Source organism: Aspergillus ruber (genome assembly GCF_000600275.1).
Source record: "Aspergillus ruber CBS 135680 unplaced genomic scaffold scaffold00010, whole genome shotgun sequence".
NCBI lineage: Eukaryota > Fungi > Ascomycota > Eurotiomycetes > Eurotiales > Aspergillaceae > Aspergillus > Aspergillus ruber.
In genome coordinates this window covers 587,890-602,457 of record NW_024467306.1, presented here as the reverse complement: position 1 = coordinate 602,457, position 14,568 = coordinate 587,890, and the positions used below count along the sequence as shown (strand labels likewise).

Genomic DNA, 14,568 nt, shown 5'->3' with positions numbered 1-14,568 from the left:
TTGCGGAGCTTCGCAGGACGACACGTGACCCGTGATCGCCGAGGACAGTTGACTCCTTTCGGACTTCAACCGGCAGTTTTGCGCTCCTCTGTTTCTCACTCTTTCTCCGGGTCGAATTTTTGTTGCTTTATTCAAAAAACGCTGGTGTTCTCATCGACAAAATACTATTGAGTCCACGTGAATTCTCGGTATCTTTCTCCTCGTTATCGCGCGATGAACTGAGTCTACGATTGAAACACCCTGTACTCTACAACCTTCAGATTTCGCGGTTATACGGACTGGACATATTCAGCGATAGGAAAGATGAGCGGGTTATTTAGAAAGGCCCAAGGTCAGTTGCTCAAGGCCCTGAGGAGACTTTGTCGTTGGGACTGACTGTTTTGTGTCTTGTAGCGGCCCAAGATTCGCTTTCGGACGATGCCCTGATGCCCCTCAAGAGCTATAAATACTCCAGCGTGGACAAGTCGTTCATTTCGAGATATGTGTTGAAACACTATGTACGGCGCCCATAAACGTGGAATTCACACTACATTTTCGATACTAATAAATCGGTGTTCAGTGGAATGCATTCGTCGAAGTACTGCCGCTTTGGTTGGCTCCTAATATGGTTACTCTTCTGGGATTCTTCTTCATTATCGGAAACGTGCTCCTCATTGAAATCTATATGCCCGACCTTGTGGGACCGGTAAGGATAATCTTCCGACTCGGGATATTTCTGGGGCTATGTGCTAAGATTTTCGTGACTTTAAAGGGTCCTTCCTGGGTGTATTACAGCTTTGCACTTGGCATGTGGATGTATTCCACTTTGGACAATGTTGATGGTAAACAAGCACGCCGGACAGGTACATCTAGTGGTTTGGGAGAGCTTTTCGAGTTAGTTTATAGTCATCAAATGCTTATACGACACGCTAACAGCATGCAGTCACGGAATTGACTCGCTCAATTGCACCTTGGCCAGTTTGTTGGAAACAGCAGCAATGGGCTTCGGTTCGACGCAACTTGGTGCATGGACGGCCCTGGTTCCTTGCTTGGCAATGTACTTTTCGACATGGGAGACCTATCACACACATACGCTGTACCTGGGCTACTTCAACGGACCTACTGAAGGTCTTCTTATCGCTATCATGATCATGCTTGCCTCTGGAATCTATGGCCCCCAGATCTGGTCTCATCCCATCACCGACCTACTTCCCTACCCGCAAATCTTTGGAAATAACTCCATGAAGGACCTTTGGGTTCCAATTTTACTTGCCGGTTTTTTCCTGGGACACCTTCCAGGCTGCGTCTATAACGTTATTGATGCTCGGAAGAAGCAGAATCTGCCTCTGAAGCCTCTTTTCAAGGAAATTCTACCGATGGTCGTGTTTACCGTCAGCAACGTTGCTTGGCTATTTTCGCCATACTCTTCGCTGCTGGCCGACAACCGACTGGTTCTGTACTGCATAACAATCTCGTTTGTCTTTGGGCGTATGACTACCAAGATCATCCTCGCTCACTTGTTGCACCAGCCATTCCCATTCTGGACGGTGCTCCTTACTCCACTCGTTGGTGGTGCTGTTCTCATCAACCTGCCACTCATTGGGCTTCCTGCAATCGGTGCGTGGGTGGAAGTGTTTTATCTCCGTGCTTACCTCTTGTTTGCCTTTGTTTTGTACATGTACTGGGCAGTCTTGGTCATTAACAGGATTACCACGTTCCTGGGAATTAACTGTCTGACGATCCGGAAGGACAAGTCTGCTGCCAGGGAGAGGGTTTACCGCGAACTTGCAGAAATCAGACCGGAGGAACCCGGATTGAAGAATCATTGATTCTAGTCCTGCACCAATGTGTTCTGAACAGGACACCTTCGGTCGCCAAGTAACGCTTGACAGAGACTTGAGTTTCCATTCTGGATCTCATACCAAACGATTTGGCGTTGCCGGACATGTCTAAGCGCTCAGTGCAAACGAGCCTTGAACCTTTAAAGCTGGCAGGGTTTAGTTTTATACGATTTCTTTCTGTCTATAGAGTTTTGGTGTCTTGTAATTATGCTCTTGCTTGATCTGGATATATGGGGTTCTCTTGCGAATAGATATGTGGATGGCTTTTATGAGACAAGCCTGCAGATATACAGGACAGGTTCACGATGTTGAATATGCTGTTGCTTTATATAGACCTAATCATTAATGTCACAATACTCATACAATCAATATACATTTCGTCTAATAGGATAAGGATATATATTTTATTGAATCGTTATATGACGCTATTTTCCCCGTCCTGTGTTGAACCGAGCTTGCCATTTACTACAAAGCGATTTCCATACTTTTTCGAACGGACTGATAGCATGAAACGGTATATATACAGACCAAGTTCAGCCGTTGATTTTACTATCAAAGACCCCACTTCTCTGTGGGTGAGTGATATACATTCCTATCAATGGTTATCTCGTATATCCAAGAGGCGTATCTGCCCCGGGAAAGATAATCAGCTTGACACTACATCTCGGTCTGTTTTATCACCATGCTTTCCGGTTCAGCCCCTCTCGGATAATATCTGGAACATTTCCGATGCGAGGGATTTATCAGATAAGGGCGGTATGGGTGATAAGGGTTTATTTAAGCATCTTGTCCCATCGAGTACCCACTGGAGAGCACGGAATACTTGTTTTGATCTGAGAAGATGGGAAGCAAAAGTCCGGCTCAAAATGCCATTTTGTTGGCGAACGACGAAACAGGCAATAAAGGAGTTCAGAATGCGGATGAGCTGCGGTTAGCACAAATGGGTAAGTGGACTGTAATTGCCCTTTAGAGCTCCGACTCAAATCTTCATATAAAGGGCACAAGCAGGAGTTGAAGCGTCACTTTTCGGTATGGAGCTTGGTTGGACTGGCTGCCAACTGTACAATTTCCTGGACCGGTAAATGGAAATGGTGTCATAGTACTATGAGGCAATAGACCTGACATTCCCAGGACTTGGACTCGGCCTTATCACTGCGATTGATGCTGGCGGCCCTGGTTCACGTAAGGAACTTTTCACTGTTCTGAACATACCGTGAAGACTAAAACTTTTTAGTGATCTACGGATTTATTCTTGTCTTCGTCCTCCAGGCTTTTCTTGCAATTTCACTAGCAGAATTCGTATCTGCATATCCTGTCGAGGGTGGGATGTACCACTGGATCGCAGCTATTGCTCCAAAACACTACAATAGCATCTTGAGTTTCGCAACTGGCTGGAGTACGGTGTTTGGATGTAAGTCCTTGTTGTCTCTAGACCTCTTTACAGGAAACTAACACGCTACAGGGATATTTACCACTGCATCTACAAACTTGATATATGCAACGAACTTTATGGCCCTAATAGCATTGTACAAAACGGACCTAATCATACAGCCATGGATGACCTTCGTCGCGTATCAAGTATTTAATATCTTTACATCAAGCATTGTCATGTTCGGGAACCGATTTATTCCGTTGATCAACAAGTTCTCTCGTGAGATGGGATCCTCACTTTGGCATTGAAATATATCCGAATACTAACCAGCTGGCCATTTAGTATGCTATCTACAGCTAGCATGGTTTGCTATTATGGTGACTGTTGCTGCTTCGACTCCAACACATAATGATACCAAGTTCGTTTTCAAGACTTGGATCAATAACACTGGCTGGGAGAATAATGTGATTTGTTTTATCACAGGGCTTGTAAATCCGTTATACTCTCTTGGTGGTTTGGATGGTATCACGGTAGGCTCTGTGTATGACATTTGGAGACTCTTGCTGATATGTGAGTGCAGCATGTCACCGAGGAAATACCAAACGTAAGTACCCAGTAGGACTACTTCTCTTGGACATTCACATTGACAGCCTTTCCATAGCCCGGACGAAACGCTCCAATCGCACTTGGTAAGACACTATACTTTAACTACAGAGTACACAAACTCATGCTTCCAGCCTCCTCAATCACAATAGCATTTATAACAGGTCTCTCCTACCTCCTAAGCCTGATGTTCTCCGTGCAGGACTATACAAACCTTGCAGACTCTCCAACCGGCCTTCCGCTGGCTGAGATATTTCGCCAGGCGACACAAAGCCGCAGTGGAGCATTCGCGTTGGTTTTCTTGCTTTGGGTTGCGTTAGGACCGTGTATGATTGGATCACAACTGAGTAAGCTGACACAGGATATCCACGCATAGTACTTGGCTTATGGTTGATAGGTACTGGGAGAGTATTCTGGGCCTTTTCTCGAGATGGGGGGCTTCCATTCTCGAAAATGTAGGCACTCACACTGCATATCTCGCTATGCTTGCTAACGACATCCAGTTGGGCCAAAGTAAACTCCAATCTCGGCTCTCCATTCAACGCCCAATTAACAGTAACAACTATAATGGCGCTGTTAGGCTGTATCTACCTTGGATCAAGCACAGCTTTCAACGCTATGATGAGTTCTGCAGTGTAATACTCCCCACCTTTTTCTTTTTGGTAGTCCCAAACTAACGACCCAGAACAATAAATAACATTGCCTACCTAATCCCAATTCTAACAAACGTCCTCCGTCGTCGGAAGACAATGCATCGTGGGCCGTTTGCTCTCCCGTACATAGTCGGGATGGTCGTGAATATGGTTACTGTTGCGTGGTTATTGTTTGCAATTATTTTCTTCTCGTTTCCATATTATATGCCTGTTACTGGTATGTTCCTTTCCTACTCTTTCGTTAAGGGGACGAGGGCAAGGATGGGTGCTGATGATGGCTAGCGTCGAATATGAACTATACCTGTGCTTGTGTTGGGGGTTTCTTGGTAATTGAGGTTGCGTGGTGGCTGATAGCTGGGAAGGAGTATTCGCGGAGTATGCAGAAGGCGACAGAGTATCATCAGAATTGGGATGCTGAGGTTGCTACAATGATCGGAAATGGTGGGAAGTAAAAATAGTAGTCTGGCATGTGAGAATTCAAACTGATGTCTGTATTTTGCGCAATTTTGAACTTGAACTCCTCCCTCGTAGCATATTAAATACTTACAGATGGTAAAACATTATCTATCAACGGAAAGCGAACGAATCCCCCAAACACTTGCTCCAATCACACCCATGCAATATTACAAAAAGAACAGACAATATAACGTAACATCATGACAGAGACCCTCTAGAATATATACTCAACCTACCCCACTCGACCGAAGAGAAAGTCCTTGACGATGGGAGAACCAGAGAATTCTGGGTTTAGAAGGACGCAACTGTATCGCGTCAGAGTAGATGCAAAACAAGATTTGGTTGATGAACTCACTTGAGGAAATATTCTAATCCGATACGGCGAGATTCAAGGAATGACGGTCGGAACCGGACTGTATCGTTGGTCAATTGCGGTACAGGACATGACAGGTTTGGGAACGTACATAGGACGCTCTTCGGTGGTAGAGCGGGGAGCGCATTCTTTGCATGTGGGAATGCCAGCAACAGCTGTCGCCGTAAAGTATCAAATTCCGAGTATCTAATTCCAAGCAATCAGCGAGAGTCGCAAGACAGAGAATGTCGTATGGGGCCTACCTCATGCGAATGACAATCGGGCCTCCCTATAAGCAGAACACAGTTAGCATAAGCAGAGACCAACTCCGGGAGGTTAGATTGCACACATCTAGTGTCTGTATCCTACAATGCCACACCACATAGTCCCCAACTCCGTTCTTCCCGTGTACAACCGCATGATTTTCAACAGCAACGCTCTGCGCCCACAGCCCCCGACTCGTCTCCGAATTCGGATCCTCCGTATGATCCTCCAACGTAATCCCCAATGGTTGCTCGACCGACATCTGCGATGACCGCGACGGATTTCGATAATGAGTCCAGTAGGGCGGAACTACTCCAGACACGCTGCGGTCCCTTGTCGTCGGCGGAGAAGAGCGTGTTTTGTCTGGTTGTGGGAGGACGGTGCCATTGCTGACGCTAATGCCGGTGTTGAACGAGGTCGCTAACACGGAATCAGGCATTGTGGGGGTGTCATTGTTGGCGACGTTGTTGTCGATGCCGGTGACGTGGTCGTCGTTTGTGATATCGGAGGGTGTAGGGGAGACGGAGCGGAGTGGTTGCGGCCAAGATTCCGGGCCGGACTCCTTATGCGCTGGCTCCATCCATTAGACGGTTGCCGGTAAATGTGTTGGAAGCGGTTCCTGCAAGAGTTGCAGTTGAGTTGGTTTAGCGGATACGAGGGACCCGATAAGCGTTGATGGGTGTTTGATAGCTGAACCGTGTGGGTGGAGCGATGACGAGTGTATACCTGGCGGCGGAGCATTCCACGAGGAACCTTGTCAATAGCTCTAGATGAGACGGCAAGGATAATGGCTAATACTCCTCGGCGGTAACCAGTATCAATGTCAGTCGATTTGGATCTTTGTAGGAGGAAAATCGATTGACAGCTTATCTGGGGAATGTGGCTGTTCATGTGTTGTGGCGGTGGTGGCTAGTTATACCTTCCGTTTTTAGGTAGTTTCTACGGTCCTTCGATATGGATACTTTAGTACGGTATTCAGAATTTGTATGAATTTCAAAATCTATTTAGGTGAGGGATACAGAAACTATTCAGCAATGGTAGCACGGATCATGGTTCCCTGAGGAGAATATGTTACACGAACAATCTCCACTGCATGATTACAACCTTCGTGAGCCCCCAAAGTCGAAAAAGATCCAACGGGAAGGAGGGCGTACAGATACAGAGTGATGCGGTAGTAGTCGCCATATTTCTCCATACTGACCCGGAAGCCATGGCGCAATCTGACAAGCTATTGCCAAATTTATTTGGGTCCGGTTGGAGCGCTCATTGTAATTCATCGTGTACAGCATTTGAAAGACCTCCTTCCGGGATACAGGAAAAGTCATCTCGGCAACACGCTCTTCCTGCGATTTTTCGTCATTTCAGAAAAGATACTATGATTTATCGTTCTCTTCTGGAAATCCCTCGTGTAAATACTGCATAAGTTCTTCCAAGCTCCAGAATGCAACAAGGCTTTTTTTGCTCGAAAGACTGGGAATGTTGGATGAGTTCTGGCACCCTTCTGAATTAGGCAATTGTGTCTACGACTAGAAAGGAGATATGATACTGATAGTCATAGCAATAGCTAGATAAGTTGGCACACATGAATTTCTGTCTATGAGGTTGATACCCCGTTCTGAGTCGGTGGGGATATAAGAGGAAAAGCAAAGTAATAATATAGCGGACGGGCTGTCGCCTTTGGAAGTAATAGATGCTTAGGGTTCGTATCCAGCATGTTCAGTGCCACATTCACTAACTCATATCCAGGGAGGACGGTGGATTGTATATTTCAGATCTTGGTGTTTCTTGACATTCATGCAATAAACCCGTGGCGAGTGTAAGGGAGTTTCAGTTATAGGAAAATATATTCTACTTGCAATATCATGGAGCCTTTGGTATCGTCAACCTAACTTATTGCATTTGAAAACCTATATTTGGCCATAATAGTGTCAATTTCTATGCAATAGACAATGAATTTTGAGGCGATATGGCAATAATTTACTTTGTTGTAGCTCTGCCATGTTGGATGACAGGGACTCTTTCTGTGACAGTCTCAGACAATATGAGCCTATTGGTCGACTACCTAGCGAAATACTAGCACGGAGAAAGAAAGGAAAATGTTGGGTCTGTCAGCGCTGCGCTATCTAGTGTGTGCGAAGGGGGCTCCTGCCCATATTCAAACAGGCCAAAATAGTCAAACATCTCGCGCTCTGTGACATTTTCTCGGATGTTTTCCAGCAGCCATTTCATCTGATATCTCCTCCGTCCACCCTCAAAATTATCAATCCGGCCCAATTTTATCAACAACTGCTCTGATTTATTCTGGCTTAACTTCTAAATAACTCCCCTCACCATGGTTCACTTGAGTGTATATACTAAGCAAATGCTCTCCCAGATGCAACAAGTTACAGAGTGAAGGTCGAAATGACTGACATACTTTAGGATTCTAGGATCTGCTACTTTTGCAGCGAAATTGGTCGCATCATGTTTCGCCGTCTCCCCTGTGAAGGGCTTAAGACGGTGATGTGTCCTTTTTCTCGACTCTCCACGTCTGTGCTAATGCTCTTTAACAAGGTTGTATTGTGGTAAGCCATCCGCACTAGAAGAGCCCCGCCATCAGTCACCTCTTGCCGCTCTCGATGCATGATTGTCAACGGGCCCGGTTGTATCGTCGAAGGAAAAGTCATTTCGAGGCGTTGGATAGATACATAGGTGTTGTATATTATAATAACAAGCCGGGAAAAGTGCTGGAATTAGTAAGTACTTTGACATATTTTCTCGTCTGGGAGTCATACTGATATATTTTCTCCCTTGTAGGATACGAAGTCCGATGTCGACAAAAAAACCAGCGACCGCACCTCTCCGTACTTTAAGCAGGTTGCCGGGTGAGATCCTTGTGGTCTTTCTTGAGAGCGTCCATTGCCTATTCCCAGAGACACTGTAGCGACTTCCACTGTCGTGTCGTCTCCTGCGTTATTCAAAGCTTCGCCCGAGTAAGCTATGTTGCCCAGTAAATGGATTATATTCGGGGTATTCTAACCGTCGAGAGGTCTCCACAACTGGATAGGCCAATTTTCGGTTCTGTGTGAGTTTACATCGCTACCGACAAATTAATTCCAAAACCCTTGCTAATATGAAGTCCAGGCATTCTCCAGTTGAGTATGAACATCCTATGTTGTCTTCTCTTGCCAGGTTCGAATAACTGGCGCCAGCCTTAACCACTCGGGTTCATGGGAATGGCGTAGTAAATATATTTTTCCAACCTTCTTTAGAGACCGCAATTGACTTACAGGTTGCAGTGTCTTATCTCCAACCGAATATACGATCACGCCGACCCCAAAAGCCCGGAGAGCCTTGGGTACGGAATACAACCAGCTGAGGGGATTGAAAAGTATTGTAATGAGATTCTCGCAGTTCTATGCCATGACCAAGCAAGCATATCTAGCTGCAAGCTTCATCGTTATTGAATATCCCGGGCTTCCGCGTGGCGACTTGGACATGACTTTAATTCCAGTATCTATTGGCATACGTACTTGAGTGCAGGATTTAGATGGAAAATGATACGTCAAACATGTTGGTCAAGTGATCGACTCCACGTAATTTTCATGGTCTTTACCAGCTCAAATTCGCAAATGGGTCGAAACTCTCGACTAGACTGCAGCAAATCCGCAGACGCGGATGCCATTTCGCCATCCACATCCGCAAATTTGCGGATTTGCCGCAGTCTAGCAGAAGCAATGCCTACCCTTTCTCGTTTGCACAAACAGAACAGATGAGTCTTAAACCATAATTATCCTGATCATTGCTAGTCCTAGGTTTGGGATTGTGCTAAGACAGTACATAGAACAACATTTTATGAGACAGTGAAGTATATATTAGCAAACGAGGATCTCGATTATGCTGGCGATGGGAAGGAATCGAGGATGTTCGATAATTCAATATTCAGTATATTTTAAATCCATTTTCTGACATTTCTTTTTGGTTTCCCCTGAAGTTGGCCTTTCGTAATAAGGATATCCCTGACTGGTGAATAAATGTATGTTAGGGTTCTGTTTGCTAATGCCCGCTGGCGGTGAGGAGGGCGGTGAGTTTAAATAAGATTGATCGGGCCAAATCCTGATGATGACCGCGTGCTTGTCCGCTCTCCACACCAACATCTTCTCATAACATTGCAATTCTGAACCTGTCGCCTTTCTGAGATTCCATATATCGGTATACAGCCCAACGGAGCTTGAGATATAAATTCTCCAGCTTTGAAACTTGCCAAGAAACGACACAACCGCCTCGTTGACGAGGGGTTCTGACGTTGATAACCATTCGATGGGATTTCGGTGACGACTACGAAAGGTGCTGATTTCGGCATTGCTTTGGTGATATATTTTTACCTAGGCTAGCGCTCTCACTTCATATCCATCTGAATTGACCGTCATACGTGCCCGAGAATACGAGATGGACTCCACATTACCGGACGCTTTCGAGGCGTCACAATCGGGAGCAGGCCTGGGCCAGAAAATTGCTGGCTTTGATAGCCAAGGTCGAATCTTGTCTGATATGACGCCTTACGTTAAGGTTGATGGTATGCTCGATATTGGATGTTGCGGTTTTAGGGCGGAAAGGCGGACTAACGGCATCTTTCCTAGATCCGCCCAAGTTTGAACTAGAGTCATACATCTCGAACTACACTGGTACGTGACATTTATTCTTCTGAGACAATAGCAAATAGCTGATGTCTTTCCGATTCATAGGCAGGACTAGATTCGATCGCTTGTACCTCATCGGCACATGTTCCACGCACCTTTCCACGGAAGCTCTCAAAGCCGCTGTCTCCGAAGCCAAGTCGGGCAAGGATATCTCGAGATATGAACGGGCGGTTACAGCACTCGCACAGGCTGCGCCGGGTGAAATTGAAGCGAAGCGCGATATTGACTGGGTCGAGCGCATGCATAAAGTTGTTAAGGCTGAGACGGACCGACTGGAACACGAGCTTAAAGGATATAAGAATAATTTGATTAAGGAAAGCATTAGGGTATGGGTAACTGCTCCCTGCAGCTGAATATGTTGGTGCTAACGTGGGTGCAGATGGGCAATGAGGATCTGGGCCAGCACTATCATCAAATCGGTGATCAAGTATCTGCTTCAAAAGCATATACTCGGATGAGAGACTACTGCACTACACCTACTCACATAGCTTCGATGTTGCTCAAAATAACTAACGTGGCTATTGAACGAGGGGATTGGTTGAGCGTGCAGTCGAACGTGCAGCGACTGCGCAACCTGCAATCAAAGCCGGACGAGCACACGAAGAACAAGCCCAAGATGTCCGCCGCACTCGGGCTGTCTCAACTACACTTGGATGCATATTCGGATGCGGCAAACAGTTTCCTGTCTACCGAATCGACTCTAGGGGACTCATATAACGAGGTCATCTCCCCAAATGATGTGGCTGTATATGGTGGACTGTGCGCACTTGCTTCCATGGACCGCAATGAACTTCAGCGCAAAGTACTTGATAACACCTCGTTCCGTAATTTCCTGGAATTGGAACCCCACATCCGCCGTGCCATTTCGTTCTTTTGCAATTCCAAATTCCGGCCATGTCTTGAGATTCTCGAAGCCTACCGCGCCGACTACCTCCTGGACATTCACTTGCAGCGGCATATAAACATTCTGATTTCGCGCATCCGAACAAAGTCCATACAGCAATATGTCGTTCCGTTCAACCGTGTGACTCTTGATTCTATGGCCAAGATATTCGCCCCCGCAGCCGTCGCCGGCGAGCCGTTACCTACAAACGCTAACTCCCCTTTTGTCAAGGAGCTTATTCGTCTAATTGAGGACGGCACGCTGGACGGGCGCATTGACCTAGAGAAGATGGTCCTTGTCTCCAATCAGATCGACCTGCGTATGGAAGTGCAAGCGGCAGCACTGGAGAGCCTAGAGAGCTACACGCGGGAAGCTCATTTGCGCCTCCTCCGGACGAATGTCATTCGTGCTGGACTGGAAGTCCGGCCGCCCGCAGACCACAATGTAGGGGCTGGGGGCAAGGGAAAACACGCACGGATGTAACTCGGACCCCAACAGAGTAGACTAGATGATGACAGATATGAAAACCATGGCTTATGAGATGATGAAGAAATAAATTATTTGTTCCTGAAAAAGTGGAAATTTTTCTTAAAATAAAGATTGACCGACGATCATCGCCGCGTGTAATTTTGACTGGTGCTTAGCCGCCAATTCTGCTCAAAAAGCCACTCTGCTTGCACAATTTCACGATCTTCCTTACTTTATCTGTGGTTATTCCCTGTCTTCGTATGCTTTGACGTATGCATCATACGCCGACCTCTGCGTTGTCTTGTACTTGTATGCTTACTCTCCCCGAGTAGACACCGCAACACGCCCAACCCGACCGCAGTCAAATACTCCGTCCTCCATTCCTCGATTCATCTGACTCAAATGATCAAAGATATAAAAGGAATAAAGAAACAGAAAAAGGTGGAGTCAAATATATACTAGTCGATAAGCTTACGAACAGCATGATCGACCAGTACTGAAAGAAAGACGGCAAGAAAAAGAAACCACAAGCCATGGTGGGATGGACACTGCTGCATGCCATTTCTGCGAATGACCTGAATTGTTTTCTTATACACATACTAGTGTGACATACATCGGCCAGCATGGACGTTTCAATTTCAACGGTTGGAGTTGCGTTTGGCGTTAAGTCTTGGTGTATCAACCTAGCAGGGATCCTGGTAAGTATATTTCCGTTCTTCCACGCTACCAAGGTCCATGAGTCGTTGCTAAATTACCGCAGGGCTTGATATGGTTTCTCTATACAATTATTTACAACCTCTACTGGACGAGCCTGAAGCGCTTCCCAGGACCACTACTATGGAAAGTCTCGCGTATTCCAGCCCAGCTGTCATTGCTGCGTGGCTTTTCGCATTTAGACGTCACCGCACTCCATGAGCGCTACGGTCCAATAGTGCGGATCGGGCCGAATGAATTGGCATTTAACACGCCTCAGGCGTTCCGCGACATCTATGTCACTCGTTCTGGAAAATGCTTTCCCAAAGCCCGGAGTTATTACCCCTTACCAGTTAACGGGGTGGAGCCTGTTTCTGTCGCGGTGGAAGATGACGTCCATGCGAGGCAGAGGAGGTTGTTATCGTATGGATTTTCGGATCGGGCGCTGAGAGAGCAGGAAGGGTTGATCATGGGGTTTGTGAATACACTTATTGAGCGGTTGACTGGTGAGGTTGAGAAGGGGAGTGGAGAAGCGAAAGTTGATATTAAGGAGTGGATGAATTTCGCTACATTTGATATCACGGGCGAACTTACGTTTGGGGAATCGTTCAATTGTCTCCAGGATAGCGAGTTGCATCCGTGGATCGGGGTTATTTTCAAGTCTATCAAGCAAGGCTCCTATCTCATTGTTGCTGGGCAATTTCCCTGGGCGCAGAAGTTGTTGGTGAAGATGATTCCACAGAGATTGATGCAGAAAGCTTTTGATCATTTCAATCTGAGTTCACGGAAGGCCGATCGTCGTCTCGCGAACAAGACTAGCAGGCCGGATTTTATGTCTGCGATTTTGAAGGGTGGGTTGAGTGAGGAACCCGGGGTTTATCGGGGGCCTGAGAAGATTATGAGTCGGGATGAGGTGCATTCGAATGCTTTGATGTGCGTTACTTGATATGCCTTCTTGTCTAGTTGTGCCGGGTGCTGACTTCGGGACAGGCTGATCTTGGCCGGTAGTGAAACATCCGCTACGCTTCTCTCCGGGTGTGTCTACTATATCTGTCGACACCCAACCGTTTTGAGAAAGCTTAAAAAGGAGGTCCGCTCATTTATCATTGGCGATCAAGATATTACCATGGACAAAACCTCAAAACTGCCATATTTAGCTGCAGTCATTGAAGAGACACTACGTTTATATCCTCCCGTCGCCGCTGGGCTCCGTCGTATCGTTCCGAAAGGAGGAGCGACAATTGATAAATACCTTGTCCCTGGAGATGTAAGCGCACTTTGTTTTTCGTTGACGATATAACGCTGACAAACCAGACCATTGTTTCATGCCACCAATACGCATCGTTCCATTCCTCGTCCAATTTTGCCTATCCCGAAGACTTCATCCCTGAGCGATGGTTAGGTATTGACCCTCGCTTCGATGATGACAAGAGAGCTGCTCTCCAGCCATTCAGTCTTGGGCCCAGGAATTGTCCGGGCAAGAAGTTTGTCACCCACCTCCTTATATGATCCCCAGCATTCTGACAGGTATCGCAGTCTCGCGTATAGCGAAGTCCGTCTTATTCTTTGCAAATTGCTTTTCAATTTCGACGTCGAGCTGCGTTCTGAATGTACCAACTGGATTGCCCAAGAATCGTATTTTCTCTGGGATAAGCCGGCGCTTTGGGTTACTTTGAAGGAGAGGATAGCGAGTACCTGAATATCGTATAGGGATTGGGCTTGACTGTCAATTCACGTCAAGATCTTCATGAGAAATGAATGTTGAACTGATTATCTGCGGTCTTTGCTTTGTTGTTTATGGTTCCAAGTATGTGAATAGAACTGTATTGACTCTACAAAATTATGAGCCTTTAAAGCGTCTTGTACTTCTCCCAGTAATCCATTGTTTGATATCGAATGGAAATGACAAGTCGTAGCCGTAAGTAACAACTTTTACTGCTGCCACTGGATTTCTGCCCCGACTACTCCTTTCTGTCCATTTGTTCTTTGACATCAATCAGACAGCCTGGTTCGAAAACGAATACCAGTTCATATTAACTTGCAAGTCTTACTCATCAGAGTACGCCAACTCTAGCTCCAATTCCCTCAGGGCTCTTTCTTTAACTCCTGTCCTAGTCGCTGCGGCGAGTGTCACTTTTGAAGCAGCGGAGGAAATTATCAATGAAGCAGAGTCACAAAGATGCCTACAAACACCGGGATGTAAGAGGTAGTCCATTCGCCCCACATGCGATGCTAAATCGTATGGGCCCAGGATTGAAATGTCCCTTGCTTGAAAGCATAAATAAGCACATTCAATTGTGAAGATTCGTCAACTATTCACATCTC

General features: G+C 46.3%; 5 protein-coding genes across 5 annotated transcripts; 4 read left to right on the top strand and 1 right to left on the bottom strand.

The window, feature by feature from the left end:
* The first annotated feature begins 85 nt into the window (after nucleotides 1-85).
* Nucleotides 86-2,202, top strand: EURHEDRAFT_411755 (sn-1,2-diacylglycerol cholinephosphotransferase). The gene is made up of 5 exons (XM_040781717.1): nucleotides 86-331; nucleotides 394-497; nucleotides 560-685; nucleotides 752-873; nucleotides 923-2,202. The coding sequence occupies exons 1-5, from the start codon at nucleotides 304-306 to the stop codon at nucleotides 1,806-1,808; spliced, it is 1,266 nt and encodes a 421-aa protein (XP_040639697.1). The 5' UTR covers nucleotides 86-303; the 3' UTR covers nucleotides 1,809-2,202.
* Nucleotides 2,203-2,661: 459 nt separating this feature from the next.
* EURHEDRAFT_377055 (putative choline transporter Hnm1) lies at nucleotides 2,662-4,900 on the top strand (the record flags this gene model as incomplete). Its single annotated transcript, XM_040778915.1, has 13 exons — nucleotides 2,662-2,764; nucleotides 2,818-2,898; nucleotides 2,952-3,002; nucleotides 3,055-3,231; nucleotides 3,283-3,471; nucleotides 3,535-3,722; nucleotides 3,773-3,796; nucleotides 3,854-3,881; nucleotides 3,930-4,142; nucleotides 4,193-4,250; nucleotides 4,299-4,430; nucleotides 4,481-4,665; nucleotides 4,731-4,900. The coding sequence occupies 13 exons, from the start codon at nucleotides 2,662-2,664 to the stop codon at nucleotides 4,898-4,900; spliced, it is 1,599 nt and encodes a 532-aa protein (XP_040639696.1).
* EURHEDRAFT_411752 (uncharacterized protein) lies at nucleotides 4,760-6,356 on the bottom strand. The gene is made up of 5 exons (XM_040781716.1): nucleotides 5,606-6,356; nucleotides 5,520-5,545; nucleotides 5,369-5,463; nucleotides 5,260-5,317; nucleotides 4,760-5,209 (listed from the first exon to the last, which is right to left on the bottom strand). Exons 1-5 carry the CDS (start codon nucleotides 6,098-6,100, stop codon nucleotides 5,137-5,139), a joined length of 747 nt encoding a protein of 248 aa, XP_040639695.1. The 5' UTR covers nucleotides 6,101-6,356; the 3' UTR covers nucleotides 4,760-5,136.
* Nucleotides 6,357-9,948: 3,592 nt separating this feature from the next.
* On the top strand, nucleotides 9,949-11,565 carry EURHEDRAFT_454593 (COP9 signalosome complex subunit 1; the record flags this gene model as incomplete). The annotated part of the gene is made up of 4 exons (XM_040784209.1): nucleotides 9,949-10,075; nucleotides 10,140-10,188; nucleotides 10,255-10,525; nucleotides 10,579-11,565. 4 exons carry the CDS (start codon nucleotides 9,949-9,951, stop codon nucleotides 11,563-11,565), a joined length of 1,434 nt encoding a protein of 477 aa, XP_040639694.1.
* Nucleotides 11,566-12,173: 608 nt separating this feature from the next.
* Nucleotides 12,174-13,942, top strand: EURHEDRAFT_377052 (cytochrome P450; the record flags this gene model as incomplete). Its single annotated transcript, XM_040778914.1, has 5 exons — nucleotides 12,174-12,248; nucleotides 12,311-13,176; nucleotides 13,234-13,510; nucleotides 13,558-13,727; nucleotides 13,780-13,942. The coding sequence occupies 5 exons, from the start codon at nucleotides 12,174-12,176 to the stop codon at nucleotides 13,940-13,942; spliced, it is 1,551 nt and encodes a 516-aa protein (XP_040639693.1).
* Between the last annotated feature and the right edge of the window lie 626 nt (nucleotides 13,943-14,568).

Coding starts and splice junctions, on each gene's coding strand:
- EURHEDRAFT_411755 (XM_040781717.1), top strand. CDS start 304: ATGAGCGGGTTATTTAGAAAGGCCCAAG. Junction 332..393: donor GTTATTTAGAAAGGCCCAAG/GTCAGTTGCTCA, acceptor TGTGTCTTGTAG/CGGCCCAAGATTCGCTTTCG. Junction 498..559: donor GATATGTGTTGAAACACTAT/GTACGGCGCCCA, acceptor ATCGGTGTTCAG/TGGAATGCATTCGTCGAAGT.
- EURHEDRAFT_411752 (XM_040781716.1), bottom strand. CDS start 6,100: ATGGAGCCAGCGCATAAGGAGTCCGGCCCGGAATCTTGGCCGCAACCA. Junction 5,546..5,605: donor GTAGGATACAGACACTAGAT/GTGTGCAATCTA, acceptor TTCTGCTTATAG/GGAGGCCCGATTGTCATTCG. Junction 5,464..5,519: donor CCGATTGTCATTCGCATGAG/GTAGGCCCCATA, acceptor GCTTGGAATTAG/ATACTCGGAATTTGATACTT.